The following is a 13,383-nucleotide window of genomic DNA, read 5'->3' as shown; positions in this document are numbered from 1 at the left end:
AGACGTGGTATGTTAGGCCCCTACTCAGGAACAGTATCCCTGTTCAGGACAATCACACTGATGTTGCTGGGTCTTAAACACGGGCTCTCCTGGATCGCATCCCAAACTAAGGGCATCCTTTACCATTAGGGATGGGTGGGCCCGGATGGGTGGGGTAGGCCCGCCCGTTTATGATTGTAACAGTCAGCCTTTGTGGTAGAACGTTTAGTACGAGGGGAGGGGAAATGAACTCGATACACTAGCGAGTGTGTTTGTGCTTTTACCCCCTCCAGGCAGCCTAAAAAAGGAGGCAAGCAGGCATCTGCCCCCTACGATTCGGAGGAGGAGGAGGAGGGCTTGCCCATGACCTATGATGAGAAACGGCAGCTCAGCTTGGACATCAACCGCCTGCCAGGGGAAAAGCTGGGTCGGGTGGTGCACATCATCCAGTCACGGGAACCTTCCCTCAGGGACTCCAACCCCGACGAGATAGAAATAGATTTTGAAACCTTGAAGCCCACCACTTTACGAGAACTGGAGAGATACGTCAAGTCTTGTTTACAGAAAAAACAAAGGAAACCATTTTGTAAGTTGCCTCATGACTCAGGAAGTTCCCCCATCCACCTTGGTGTGGGAGGCGAGGGGACGCTCTTTAGGACTCTCTTCTTACCAAACACCGTTTCCAAGTATTGATGACTTGTTGGCACTCTGATGGTGATTTATTTTGAAAGGCCTCTTCCCCTCCCCCCCCAGAAACATCCGTGCTCTTCCTCTTTTCTCTTCCTGCCCTCCCCTAAATCCTATTCCACGGAAGGCTGAAGGCTCCAAGCTCCCCTCCAGAATCTGGGAGGGACATGTTGTTCGTTTTATGATACCCTCTGAAACGCATTACCAAAATCCAGGCCTCCTCATGCGGAGCTGGGCAGACACCTAGAAGGCTACATTCTCTGTTGTGAAGAGCATATCATCTAAATAGACAAGATAGACAAAGAACCAGTACAGACAGAGGAAGAAGTGTCTTGCCCAAAGTCACACCCAGAGTCTCGGGCAGAGCCGGGAATTGAGCTCTAATACCCTACATTGTGTCTGCACCGCAAGACTGGCCTTCTTTGAGGGTGGTCTTAGCTGTGGGAGCAAAGAATCAAATGTAGCAGATAATTATGTCGTGGATCCCATTTTGCTGCCACGTGATTTCCAGAGAGCCCTAAACAAATTTTTTTTTTGAGATCTTGGTAGTTCTTTTTTGCTTTCTAAGGCCATGTCTACACTACATGGAAGATCAGTGCTGCCACTGTCGATCATCCGTGGTTCGATGTAGTGGGTCTAGTGAAGACTTGCTCATTTGAACTCACAGGGTGCCCCTACAGTGCCAGTAATCCTGCTTCTTACGAGCATTATGGGAAGCCAATGGGAGAGTTTGCTCCCATCAAGTTCCCACTGTGTGGATGGCACAAAAACGCGATTTAAGATACGTCGACTCCAGCTGTGTAATTAACGTAGCTGGAGTTGCATATCTTAAGTCAACTTTACCCTTTATTGAAGACCTGGCCTCAGTGTATAGTAGAACCTCAGAGTTACGAACTTCAGAGCTACAAATTGACCAAACAACCACATACCTCATTTGGAACTAGAAGTACACAATGAGGCAGCAGCAGAGAGAAACACACGGGCATGTGCCTACGCACAAACACACACTCAAAAAAGCAAATGTAATACAGTACTAATGTAAACTACTTAAAACACAAGGGAAAGCAGCATTTTTTCTGTTCTTTTCTGCCTGGTAACATTTGAAAGTCAATGTTCAGTTGTAAATTTTTGAAAGAACAATTCTCACATCCTGTTCAGAGTTACAAACATTTCAGAGTTACAAACAACCTCCATTCCTGAGGTATTTGTAACTCTGAGGTTCTGCTGACTTTGACTGAATCCCTTTACGGCTGGAACAATTCAGAAAGACTCTCCAGAATGGTTACGTATTGGAGAGCTTTTTATTTTTGCGTCAACATGAAAAAACCGCAGTGCGTCATCAGTGCAAGCGTTTGAAGTTCGCACACCCTGCACTGATGAACAGGGTTTTGTCTGAACTTCAGTGACACCGTCAACACCATGGAATACAAACTTTTCTGCCACTTTCTGCTTAGTCTAACGTTCAGCTTTCAGAGTACTATGTGTAAGTTTCTGGTAGGAGGGTCTTGGTTTGTCATTCCTTTAAAATAGAGCACAGGAATCTAGATATTTTATCCCAGGATCAAACCAATGGGCCATCTGTCCCATTTCTGATAGTGGCAAACATTTGATGTGCAACAGTCAAAAGTATACAGTAATGTGCCGTGGAGAGATATTTCTTCCTCATCTCAGCTAGCATTAACTTAGGATCTGAAGGATGAGGATTGCTGATACCTCTTAACATTTGAATCCTAACTAATGCAAATACATTCTTGCCATCTGCTGTTCTTGCCTGTATTCATTGCAATTCAGTTTTTTTAAGCATCAAAACAGCTGAAATTTTGCTTGAAAAATCTGGATCTTGATGGCAAGTGCCTAATTCTGACCACCTTTAATGGGACACTTTGTTTTACAGGGCAGAAACTCATGTAACAATTCTTTAATTACAATGTAACTATTGACCATATAAGTGTCTGGTAAGTAACCTGTAACTACAAGGTTATTACGTGGCTATTTTTATTTTCTAAAATATTTTCCAAGAGATCTCTTAAAAAAAAAAAAGGTCATGGAAATATTGCATGTTATCGGAGAGACTATGAAACTTTGTGTGTTGTCCTCTATAGGGATATGTAATTGCCATGTCATCACAGATGTTAGCAGTGTAATTACAGAGTAGTTGCATAGTTTTTTGTGCCCTGTAAAATAGTGATGTCCGCTCTTTTTTCCCCTCCAACCATGCAGTCTCAGAAATTGTGCGTTCCTCCTCCACAGCTGCAAGTGGGAAAAAGCAAGCAGTAAAATCTAAAGAAGAACTAGCTCAGGAAAAGAAGAAAGAGTTAGAAAAACGGTTACAGGATGTCAGCGGGCAGCTAAACAACAACAAGAAACCTGCAAAAAAAGGTAACTGGCCACACTTCATTGGCTACATGTAGTGAGGTTTCACTTCTGCATAGTGCCTGGGCCAAATCAGTCACCATATAGAGACAAACGTGTAGAGAGAGAGTAAGTTAATTAATACGTGGAGCTAAGTTGCTGACAGACTCATGTACTTAAAAAAAAATACGTGTCACACAATTCCTACTACCAGCCAAACTATTAGTCTTTATAGATGCAGGCTTGGCTTCATGAGGGAGTGGCATCAGTTTTACTTGAGATAAGAGTTTAAGGTGATTTAGTTAAAGCCAAGCGAAAGGTTGTGTGGACGGTCTTATTTCAATTTAAATCAAGCTTATTCCGGCTCAGTGCATGGCATAGGAATCTGTTAATGCTTCCAAGTAACTCCACTCACTGGCCGGGTTGGGGCAGGATTCTAATTAGGGATGTAAATGGTTCGCTGATTAACTGATAGGCTTCCCCCTTAATGGGTGAGGCTTACAGCTTCTGAATAACCGGTAGAACACAGAGCAATAATTTTTCACAAATTTCTGAAGGGACGGGGCCTCAGGCAGAAGGGGTGGAGCCAGGAGACTTCTCATGTCCCCCCCCCCCCCCCCCATGACCCTGATTAGCCTGGGGGTGATGGAGCACATGAAGTATTTGTCCCCACCCCCGGTGCCTAGAGAGAATCGCCCGCTGGTTTAAAACAGCTGGCAGTTCCCTCTAGGTGCCGGGGTGGGAGAAGACTTTGCGTGGTCCCCCAACCTGCAGGCCAATCAGGGCCTGGGATGGGGGGAGTACACAAAGTCTCTTGCTCCCTGCCCTGCCAGGGGTGTGCGGCGGCTAGAGAGAACCACCAGCTGTTTTAAAACAGCCCTCGGTTCCCTCTGATGCTGTGTGCACCTCTGGTGGAGGAAGACGACTTCATGTGCTCTCCCGTCACCGGGTCTTGGTTGGACTGGGGGCAGGGCGGCTGCGGGCTGGATCCACTGGCTTGGCGGGCCGGATCCAACCTGTGGAGGTGCTTGGCCCCCACCCCCTGCGGTAGAGCTAGAGCAGCTTCCAGCCCACCCCGGTCACGCTGGCCAGGGGAGTCTTTGCTGTGAGCTTATTTAAGCTTCGTTCCACAGAGCCTGCAGTACATGTAACTGCTGTGATTTTTAGCGGTGACACGGTTCCATTTTAAAACACGTTTTTACATCCCCAATTCTAATGTGAGCTGCGAACAGGGACAGTTGCCCTGGGTGATTTGTCCTGCACCAGGACACGGTCTGGGGACAGGACCTCTTCCTCAAGATCTCCTGCGTCATTCCCTGCCAGCCAACGATTGGTCTCGTGGCGGTGATGACCAGTTCCTGCCCACCTCTCTGCTTTACGGTACAGCTCAATGGCCAGATCAAGGTCAAGAACTCCATCCTGCTCCCAAAGCTTTTTAACCCATATGCCGTGGCTCGACCAGCACCAGAGTCGAGGAAGTGCACGTGTGTGGATGACATGGCTCGAACTGTTCAGCGCACACGGCTTCTCACCATCAGCTGTAGAGATCCCACTACAATGGCTGGTTATTTCCAGGGCCTTCCCCCCAAAGCAATCCGGTGTCTGCTTTCCATCAGAAACACCAATGGTCTAATCCCATCCTCGATGGGCAGTTTTGCGGGGGACGTGTTGGCCATCAGGCCAACTCACAGTGTCTTGGTGTTACACTGGACTGGAATTTGACTTTTCGAGAACACCCGCAAGGAGGGCAGGTCTCGAGCTGCACGTCTCAGGAAATCGGCCGCGGGATTATGCGTCGGCAGCCCACGGACTTTACGCACCACCCCAGTTGCGTTGGTGCGTTCCACGGCGGAATGCGGTGTGCCGGGTGTGGTCTCTCAGCTGTCATGCTACATGCCTGGATGCTCAACTCAGTAATGCCAGGCGTGCAGCGTCAGGGAGGCTCGAATTGACAGTGGAGTCCTGGTGCTGTCATGCATCCGGCTACCACAGGTTAAAGCGGGGAGGTGGGATCTGCTTTGGGTCAGGAACCACAGTTGGGGGCTGTACACAAGTGAGAAGCAAAAAATAAACAAATAAAAAGCCCCTCTCTGACAAAGCCCCTGGCTGAGAAAAAGAAAGATAGTCCCCTTGCACACCAGAGCCTTCGGGGCACAGGCTAGCAGATTGTGTGCACCAGTCCTGCAGGGGAACAGCCTGGAGCACCAATCTGGGCTTCTCAAAGCTAGGGGGAGCCCCAAGCCTCAGGGGCCGGATCCAGGCCAGCGGGGGGCCGCATCTGGCCCCTGGTCCTTACGTTCCCCACCCCTGGGTTAAAGAGTTGCCGAAACATCTTCCTTTCTTCGCATGTCGGTGCAAGCCGCAGGATCCCATTGCATGGTGGTCTGCAGAACCCGCCACAGGCAAGAGTAAAATCCTGCAGCCCTCCATAGAACCGCATCAAGACCGTTACACTCAGTGTCCATGTGGCGACTTAGTGGAGTGTTTCGCTCCCTCAAACCAGTTTGTCATTGACCCTCCTGAGGAACCACCAGAAAGAGCGGCGCAGACTGAATCGCATCAGGACACCTCCGGGGAGACATACACAAAGACTCTTTACATGCAGAATGAGGCAAACACCTTTATGTGACCATGGTCACTAGCAGGGTTGCCTGTAAGCTGAGCATTTTGGTGGCCACCCAGGAGAAACTCAGATGCCACCCACCAGATTAACAGAGCACCCAAAGCTGGCAGCAGGTGTTTTGGCTGGTGGTGCACAGCTGCACATACTTTGGTGCACATCACAAAATTTACTCCGCACACAGGTGGAAAAGTTAGAGGGAACATCGGTCACCAGGCACAAACAATGGAGCACATCGTATCTGAGAGTCTTCTTCGTTCTTTTTCCGGGTGCCTGAATGACATTCACTGACACACTGCTGCAGCAATGTACTGGCTGTCAAACCTAGATAGGCATTTGGCTGCTACCCACGCCATGCGAAAGAAGACGTTAAGGCCAAACCAAAAGAAGTGCATCTACACGAGGGTTTGTGCTCATTTAACAAAATTGGTTTAAAAACTGATTTCCGGCCACATTGACATTATGAACGAGGGCTGTAATTCCCCTGCTTGTGCAACACCCTGGCTCGCTCTCTCCGCCAGCTAGTGTGAGTATAAATAGGATAGCCCTGGTAGACAGGCCATGGCAGTGGAAGCATGGGGGAAGGAGCGGCATGGCTGGTGCACCAGTGCAGGCTCCCCGCTGTGTGGGGAGGGCCTGAGCCCGTAGCCCTCCTGCAAGACAGTTGTGGACCACACTTTGAGAACCACTGATCTAAGGGAATTACACCCTTTGCTCATAGTCTAGATGTAGCCTAAGTTAAACTGGTGCAACTTTTCCATGTAGACAAGGCCTTAGACTGAATAACAGGTTTGGCAACCTCCACGCTTAGAACTTGCCCGGGGTGGGGTAAAACTTTTTTATTGACAATATGATAAACCTGTCTTTGTCCTCAAGGGAAATTTTACCAGCAAACATTATTCATCCTCCTGGGTTGACTCTCTAAGGAAGCGCAGAACCCAGAACTTGGGGGAGAAACCCAAATGTTTCCCAGCAAAATCCACAGGCTGAATTCTCCTCTCAGCTGAGAATCTTTTAATGGACAGTTGAAATCCAGCTGGTGGAAGTTGCCCTGGCCCTCTGTACAGGGACGTCCTTCGGATTTATGGGGCCCTATGCAATACTATTAAACTGGTGCCCTCTGCCTGACAGCAGGCCGAGGGGGAATGATGGAGCAACAGAACAGGGCTAGGAAGAGGGAAGAGGTGGGCATTAAGACCCAGTGGTGCCCCACATTTTTGGGTGCCCTACGCAATTGAGTATTCTGTGCAGGGGTAAGGACGAGTCTGCCTCTGTATGTCTGCAATTCCCACTCTGGAGTCTGTGCCAGCTCACTTCAGGTTTCCCCTGCTCAGTGTGGGGGCTGGATTGTCCAGCTTCAGCCAATCTGAGATTCATGTCATAGGTTTTATTTATAATGGAGATTGCCTGTCTCCTAGCACTGGAAGGGACCTTGAAAGGTCATCGAGTCCAGTCCCCTGCCTTCACAGCAGGACCAAGTACCATCCCTGATGAATTTTTGCCCCAAATCCTAAATGGCCTCCGCAAGGATTGAACGCACAATCCTGGGTTTAGCAGACCAATGCTCAAACCACTGAGATATCCCTCCCCCCATGTTATGATGGGTTGCTCTGTTTTGCCACTTCACATTTGCTATTAAAATAATTGGCCAGCTCAAACGCTTGCTACTTGGGCTGCTCCACTTCAAGGCCTTCTCCAGTTTTCCAAAGGTTTTGGCTATTGCCCCAGCCATCGGGCTGTCCCATGACAGCCCGTCGGCAGCGTAACCCAGGGTAAGGAGGGTGGGGGTTCTGTGTAGCTCAGATCGTTTTCAAATGTATGACCCCCAATCTATTTCCCTTTAGAAAAATCCAGCTCTGCCCCATCTGGAGGCCCTTCCCGGCTCAGCAGCAGTAGCTCCTCAGAATCTGGAAGCAGCAGCTCCAGCGGATCCAGTTCAGACAGCAGTGATTCAGAGTAAACTACAGACACTTAGAAAAAAAAAAAAAAAGGACAACATAGACACCAATACTCTGCAGTGTTCCCTTCTATGGTTAATATACTACTCTTGTTCCATGGTGGTCAGGTTTTTTCTCTCTTATTTTTTATTTTTATTTTTAAATTCAGTGTTATAAAAGGTATCTTCCAATTTTTTTCTTTGCTTTTAATAGGTCAAAGATCTTTTTATGTGTGACTAGACTTTATGATAAGTAGTTCACTTTGCGTAAAGTCTCTAATAAATTTTTTTAACTGAAGATGGTTGCTTGGAGAGGACAAGAACTTTGAACTCTTAACAAGAGATCCATAGAAAAAAATCTGCGAGGTGTAGTATACAGATTTTTTTGGGTTTTTTCCCCCCGAAGTTCCCTTTTAATACACCCTACCTGGCTCACGACGATGCAAGGAAAAAAGAATTTTAAAAAGAAATCTCTGTACAATGGTACTGTATCTGAAAGATGTTAGCTTTTGAACTAGTTGGTGTATTTGTTATTAGCACTAGTATTCTTAATCTCCAAGTCTACAGTGTGATGAAAATGTCAGATGCTATCATCTTTTTACATAAAAAAACAAAAACAAAGACTCATGTACTGTGGATTGTTAAAAAAAAATCACTTTTTTTTTTTGGTAGCGGCGTAGACTCCTATTCAGGAAGGTACTTAAGCATGTGCTTAACTTTAAGCATGTGAACAGTGGAGCTCATCAGAATCCTCCTCACATACACTGAAAATTTTGATTTTTTTGTTGGAAAAAATAAAACATATTCAGTCTTTCAACAAAAATCAACATTTTTTACAGGAAACAGACACACTGTGTCACCAAAAACCCAATTTCCCATCAAACATTTTTCGACCAACCCTAATAAGCCAGGCCCGATGATGTCAAGGAAACAACCCACATGCTCAAAATCAGACATGTGCTCCAAGTACCTTCCCAAATCAGAGGCTTTAGACTGGGTGTGAGATAATGTGGGCGCTACAGTTTTAGCCCGGGCCAAGTCACTGAGGGAAAGGGGGAGGGATGTTGAATGTGGGGTTTTTTCCTATCTTTGTATCAGCAATGAGCTCCTAGGAGGGAATGCTACTTCTGTGTCTCGCAGGGTGCAGGTTTCCAAACACTGAAACTTTTACCTCAAGAAAAAAAAAATGGTGGTGAGGCGAGGAAAAACAGAAAAAAAAAACTTTTTTGTAAGGCTCAGCAATTTTCTATGAGAGTCCAGCCTAATGTTTTAAACCTGCACTGCTGCAACACACACTCCATTGTCACTGTCCTGAATTTCATGTGTATATATAAATACTTTATTTATTAACACCATTGCTTATTTGAAACATTCAGAAAACTGCATTATGAAGACCAGCAAAAATGCAGCGGTTTTATAAATGGTTTGAACCAGTCTAAAAAAAATAAATAAATCGGAGACCTTATTTAAATATATTGGACTTTTTACCTACAGGTGCTACAGTCCATTATTCCTGTGTCGGTGCTCTCTCATGTTTTGTGTATTCAGTTTTTGTTCTGTTTCTTCCTTTCTCTCTCTCTCTCTTTTCTTGTACAGAATTTGGAGACTTACAGGTATAGATGACTTCCAGCTGCAGCACATTTTTATTTTATCTTCTTTGAAATGTTTTCACAGATCTTTCTCTATGTGTGTGTGTGTGTGCGTGTGTGTGCGTGTATGTGTGTGTGTTTTAAATCCAATTTTAGGAAAACACCCAGTTCTATAATATACACTTTGTAACTCGAGGGGCGGAAATGTATAGTAAATTGATTTCTTGATTTTTTTTTTTTTTAAACCAACCCTTTTTATTGTAAAGAAAAAAAAATATACAGAGTTTAACAGAAGTTACGTTTTTCCCTATCCCAACCCCCAATTCCCTGAGGCTACCTCATTGCCTCTAAGGCTTTGTCTACACTAAAAGAAAGTTGGCCGCTGCCCCAATTGATCTTCCGGAGTTTGACTTAGCGAGTCTAGTTAAGACACACTAAATCAAATTCAGAGGGCAGCCCTGCTGGCATCCAGTACTCCTGCTTTTGCAAAGAGAAGGGAAGTCGACAGTAGCATTTGCTCCCATTGGCCTCCTGCTGTGGAGACACCGCCACGCTCATCTTAAGGCATATGGTGACTCCAGCTACGTATTCTGTGTTGCTAGTGCTGCGCCCTGTAAGCTGAGTTGCTGGGTCTAGCGTAGACGTGGCCTAACATGGGAAGCCTTGACATTTGCCCTGCTGAGTCCCATATTAGCAGATTGCCAAGAGCCTTGGGAGCTACCCCTTGATGTCATAAAATGTTCCAAGTTGCAGCTGTTCTTTTTCTATAATACAAGAGTGTGGCCCATGAGGACTGCAAATGCCAGTATGCGATGTTCCCAGCAAGCTTAGCTTCCACATGGAAAGGAAACATTGAATGCTGGGACATGTGGTCTCAGTGGGTCACACGTCTTTTTTAAAATGAGGGAATTTTGGGCCTGTTGCTAGAACACTACAGTTTGCAATCTGGGGCATCTTTGCTCTAAAATGTTCCTTTTGGTGCAAAAGTTACCGTATCCAGGGTCCATTGTGACTCACTGAATTCCTATGTAACCACATTATATAGGAGAGGCTTTTTGAGGATAGATGATCCAGAGATTAAATAAGTGACTTACCCTTGCATCTGTCTACAAACTATTTTTTTGTAATGTCAGCCAGCAGCTCAAGAAAGAGGGTGGGGCATTCATGTGTGATTCTAATGCAACTGAAGTTGCTCTGTGTATGTGTCTTTTAGTTACAAAATAATAGTAGTGATCAGCTAGACACAGAATCTGATGAAGCTCCAGGAAGGTATTATCCTGTTGTGCTCCAGGAATGAAACCTGATTCTGTAAGAAACTGAATGCCTCTGATACGTTAGTAAAGAGCCTCTAGTCATTTGGAAATCAATAGGATAGTCAGTCAGTCTTTCTACAGCAGCTGCTCAACCCTTTGCAGAATTGGGCCCTAAACCTTTGAAAGGAATAGAAGAACTCGGATATCCTGAACTTACTGAAATTAACAATTTGCCTTTTCCTTTAAACTGAATTTAATTTTAATTTCTAGATTGTTTTAAACATGGCCCTTCGTTGTTGTTTTTTTAAAAAATCCCCCCTCCTAACAGATCTTAGTAATATATTTTTAAAAGGAAATATAATATACATCTAATTAGAGCTTACGGTGGGTTGTTTTTTTTGGTTTGAAGGGTGGATTGATTTGTTTCTTTGTTTTTTGTTTTTGTTCGAACCTTTCATCCTGCTAAATGAAACTGAGAACTATTTGGTTTTAAATAGATATGAGCAACTCCATGCCAATCTGAGGGGGACGGAAATCCTGAGAAACAAGCTATTTCTTTCACACTGAAATCCTCCCTTGCATGCATCTGGGTTACATCTATTAAATTAATATGAAACTCACTCAGGGACATAGTCATTGGTGGTGATTTATGCAAGCTGATGATCTGCCCTGGAGCAAATTAAAGACAAAAAATGTTAATACTTTGTTAGAAAATGAACGCCCACAGCAGAAAGGAGAATGTAGCTGTCCCTAATCAACCTGTATCAGTATATCATTTAAAAGCTTAATAAATGATCACAAATTAAGCCGATTTCTTGTTACCCCAAAAGGCTCCGATTCTTATGAGAGCAGAGGGACATCAGCCTTCCAAGGATCAGGCCTTAGCTCACCTAGAAAACAAATCTCAGAGGGGTAACTGTGTTTGTCTGTATCTGCAAAATCAACAAGGAGTCCTATGGCACTTTAATGACTAACAGATTTATTTAAACTTTTTTCCCTGAACAGATACAGGTGACACAAAACAAATTTAGTTTTTTTATTGCTGTGATTTTAAACTTTCCCATCAGCAGGATCTGAAATTGCAGAAATGATTTCCATTCAAAATGTAAAAATGTGTACAATCCTCTCCCTCCTTCACACACACACACACACACACACACAAAGGTAATATCTTTGTTTGTGGTCTCTTTCCATGATCTCTAGGGGTGTGTCTACACTGCAGGGCTTAACTCGAAATAAGCTATGCAATATCGAGCTACGTCAATTGCGTATCTTATTTCAAAATAACTTATTTCGAAATAGGGAGCGTTTACACAGCACTTATTTAGAAACAGAGCACTCTTCCTCCAACTTTCCTTACTCCTCGTACAATGAGGGTTACAGGAGTTGGAGTAAGAAGTCCTCCAGCTTGACAGTATTTTGACACTATTTCGAAATAACTCCTGCTGTGTAGGCGCAGACTAAGTTATTTCGGAATAGCGCTAATTATTTGGAAATAGTGTTGCAGTGAAGACGTACCCTAGTTGATGGAATCAGACGACAGTTAATTTTCTCTCTACCTTTGGGATTTTTACACCAGTTTTAAATGTATTTCCTTTGTTTTTGAAATGATGTTTTTCAAAGCTAGGGTAGGGGTTGGGACATGACAAAAAATCTTTTTAGTAACGGATTTTAAAAATTCACATTCTAAAACAAGTAATTAGCATTATGGTGCAAATGTGGGCAGGCTATGAGTTATAGGAGATTAATACAGGGCAGGATGAGATATTGACACTAGCAGCATTATCATGTTTGTTAAATGGTAAGATGCATTTTTAAAATGGTATTTACATATCTTTTAAAAAAATCATTAATAAAAATCCCAACCAGCTAAGATTTGACACGGGCTTTTTAGAGCTTTTATACCCCCCATAACTGGCTTAACAATTCCAAAACCAATTTGTTGTATGTTTCTGTTTCGTTTTTCCTTTTTTTAATATTTAAAACAAATGTTACTTTTCTGTATGATGTGCATGCAAATTTACCGTAACTCTTTTTCTTAAGACTTTTTAGTGCCATTTCTAGTATATTCCTGTAAATGTCAGTTACTAAAGAATGAGTCAATGTAACTAGTTTTAGCTTGTTTATTGCAAATGCTGGCCTCGACACAACAGAATTAAAAAAAAAAAGTTAGAAAGTAATCTTTGATGTTACTGGTAATCATGGACCCCTCTTCTGGGGCATTTGTTTTGTTTTCATAAATAAAAAGAAAAAGTGCCTGTGTGTGTGAAATTTTATATATTGCTTCCTTCCTGCCTGCCCCCTGATCTTCAGCATGGTTGAAATCATAGGAGGCCCTGATTCAGCATAGCATCTAAGTAGTATTACTGAACTTCGGAAATCATGAATTAAGATCCCCCAAATCATCAAACTAGCTTAAAAATCACAGGAGTTTTAAAAACTAGTAATTTTCCCTTTGTTTTGTTTACTCTCTTGGCTTTGAGCCTTTTCAAGTGGCATCTGCAATTAATTTCAAGTTTTTCTCAAATGAAAACTGAGATTTTTCTCAGAATCACTCCAGAGGCTGGGGCATTAAGTAAAACCTCAGATATCATGAGACTCACAATGAAGTTGTGAGATTGAAAATATTGACTCAACATGCTTCAGCATGTACTTAATTTCATTCCTATTCAGCCAAGCACTTAGGCTGCGTCTACACTGCCGGCTTCTTGCACAAGAACTGTTTTGCGTAAGAGTTCTTGTGCGAAAGGTCTTCCATAACAGCGCGTCCACACTGCCATGTGCTTTTGCGCAAGTGTGTCCATGGAAGTGTGGATACTCTCTTGCGCAAAAAAGCTCTGATGGCCATTTTAGCCATAGGGGTTTCTTGCGCAAGAAATTCATGTTGCCTGTCTACACTGCCTTCTTGTGGAAGAGCTCTTGCGCAAGAGGGCTTATTCCTCGTGGGGAGAGGAATAACTCTTCTGG

At 44.1% G+C, this 13,383-nt stretch overlaps 1 protein-coding gene across 4 annotated transcripts in view; it reads left to right on the top strand.

Annotated features, from left to right (window-relative positions):
• BRD3 (bromodomain containing 3) overlaps positions 1 to 12,674 on the top strand; it is an 86,827-nt gene extending 74,153 nt beyond the window's left edge. For 3 of the 4 annotated variants that reach the window (XM_075905180.1, XM_075905182.1, XM_075905181.1), the window contains exons 10-12: positions 273 to 565; positions 2,887 to 3,045; positions 7,483 to 12,674. In XM_075905180.1, the coding sequence (XP_075761295.1) occupies positions 273 to 565; positions 2,887 to 3,045; positions 7,483 to 7,598 (568 nt within the window). In that variant the 3' untranslated portion in view covers positions 7,599 to 12,674. The remainder of the gene's footprint in view (positions 1 to 272; positions 566 to 2,886; positions 3,046 to 7,482) is intronic. The other variant, XM_075905183.1, reaches the window with a different exon arrangement.
• The last annotated feature ends 709 nt before the right edge of the window (positions 12,675 to 13,383 follow it).

Source organism: Pelodiscus sinensis, chromosome 22, assembly GCF_049634645.1.
Source record: "Pelodiscus sinensis isolate JC-2024 chromosome 22, ASM4963464v1, whole genome shotgun sequence".
NCBI classification, from domain to species: Eukaryota; Metazoa; Chordata; order Testudines; family Trionychidae; genus Pelodiscus; species Pelodiscus sinensis.
The sequence above is the reverse complement of the archived record's forward strand: the minus strand, read 5'-3'. Positions and strand labels throughout refer to the sequence as shown.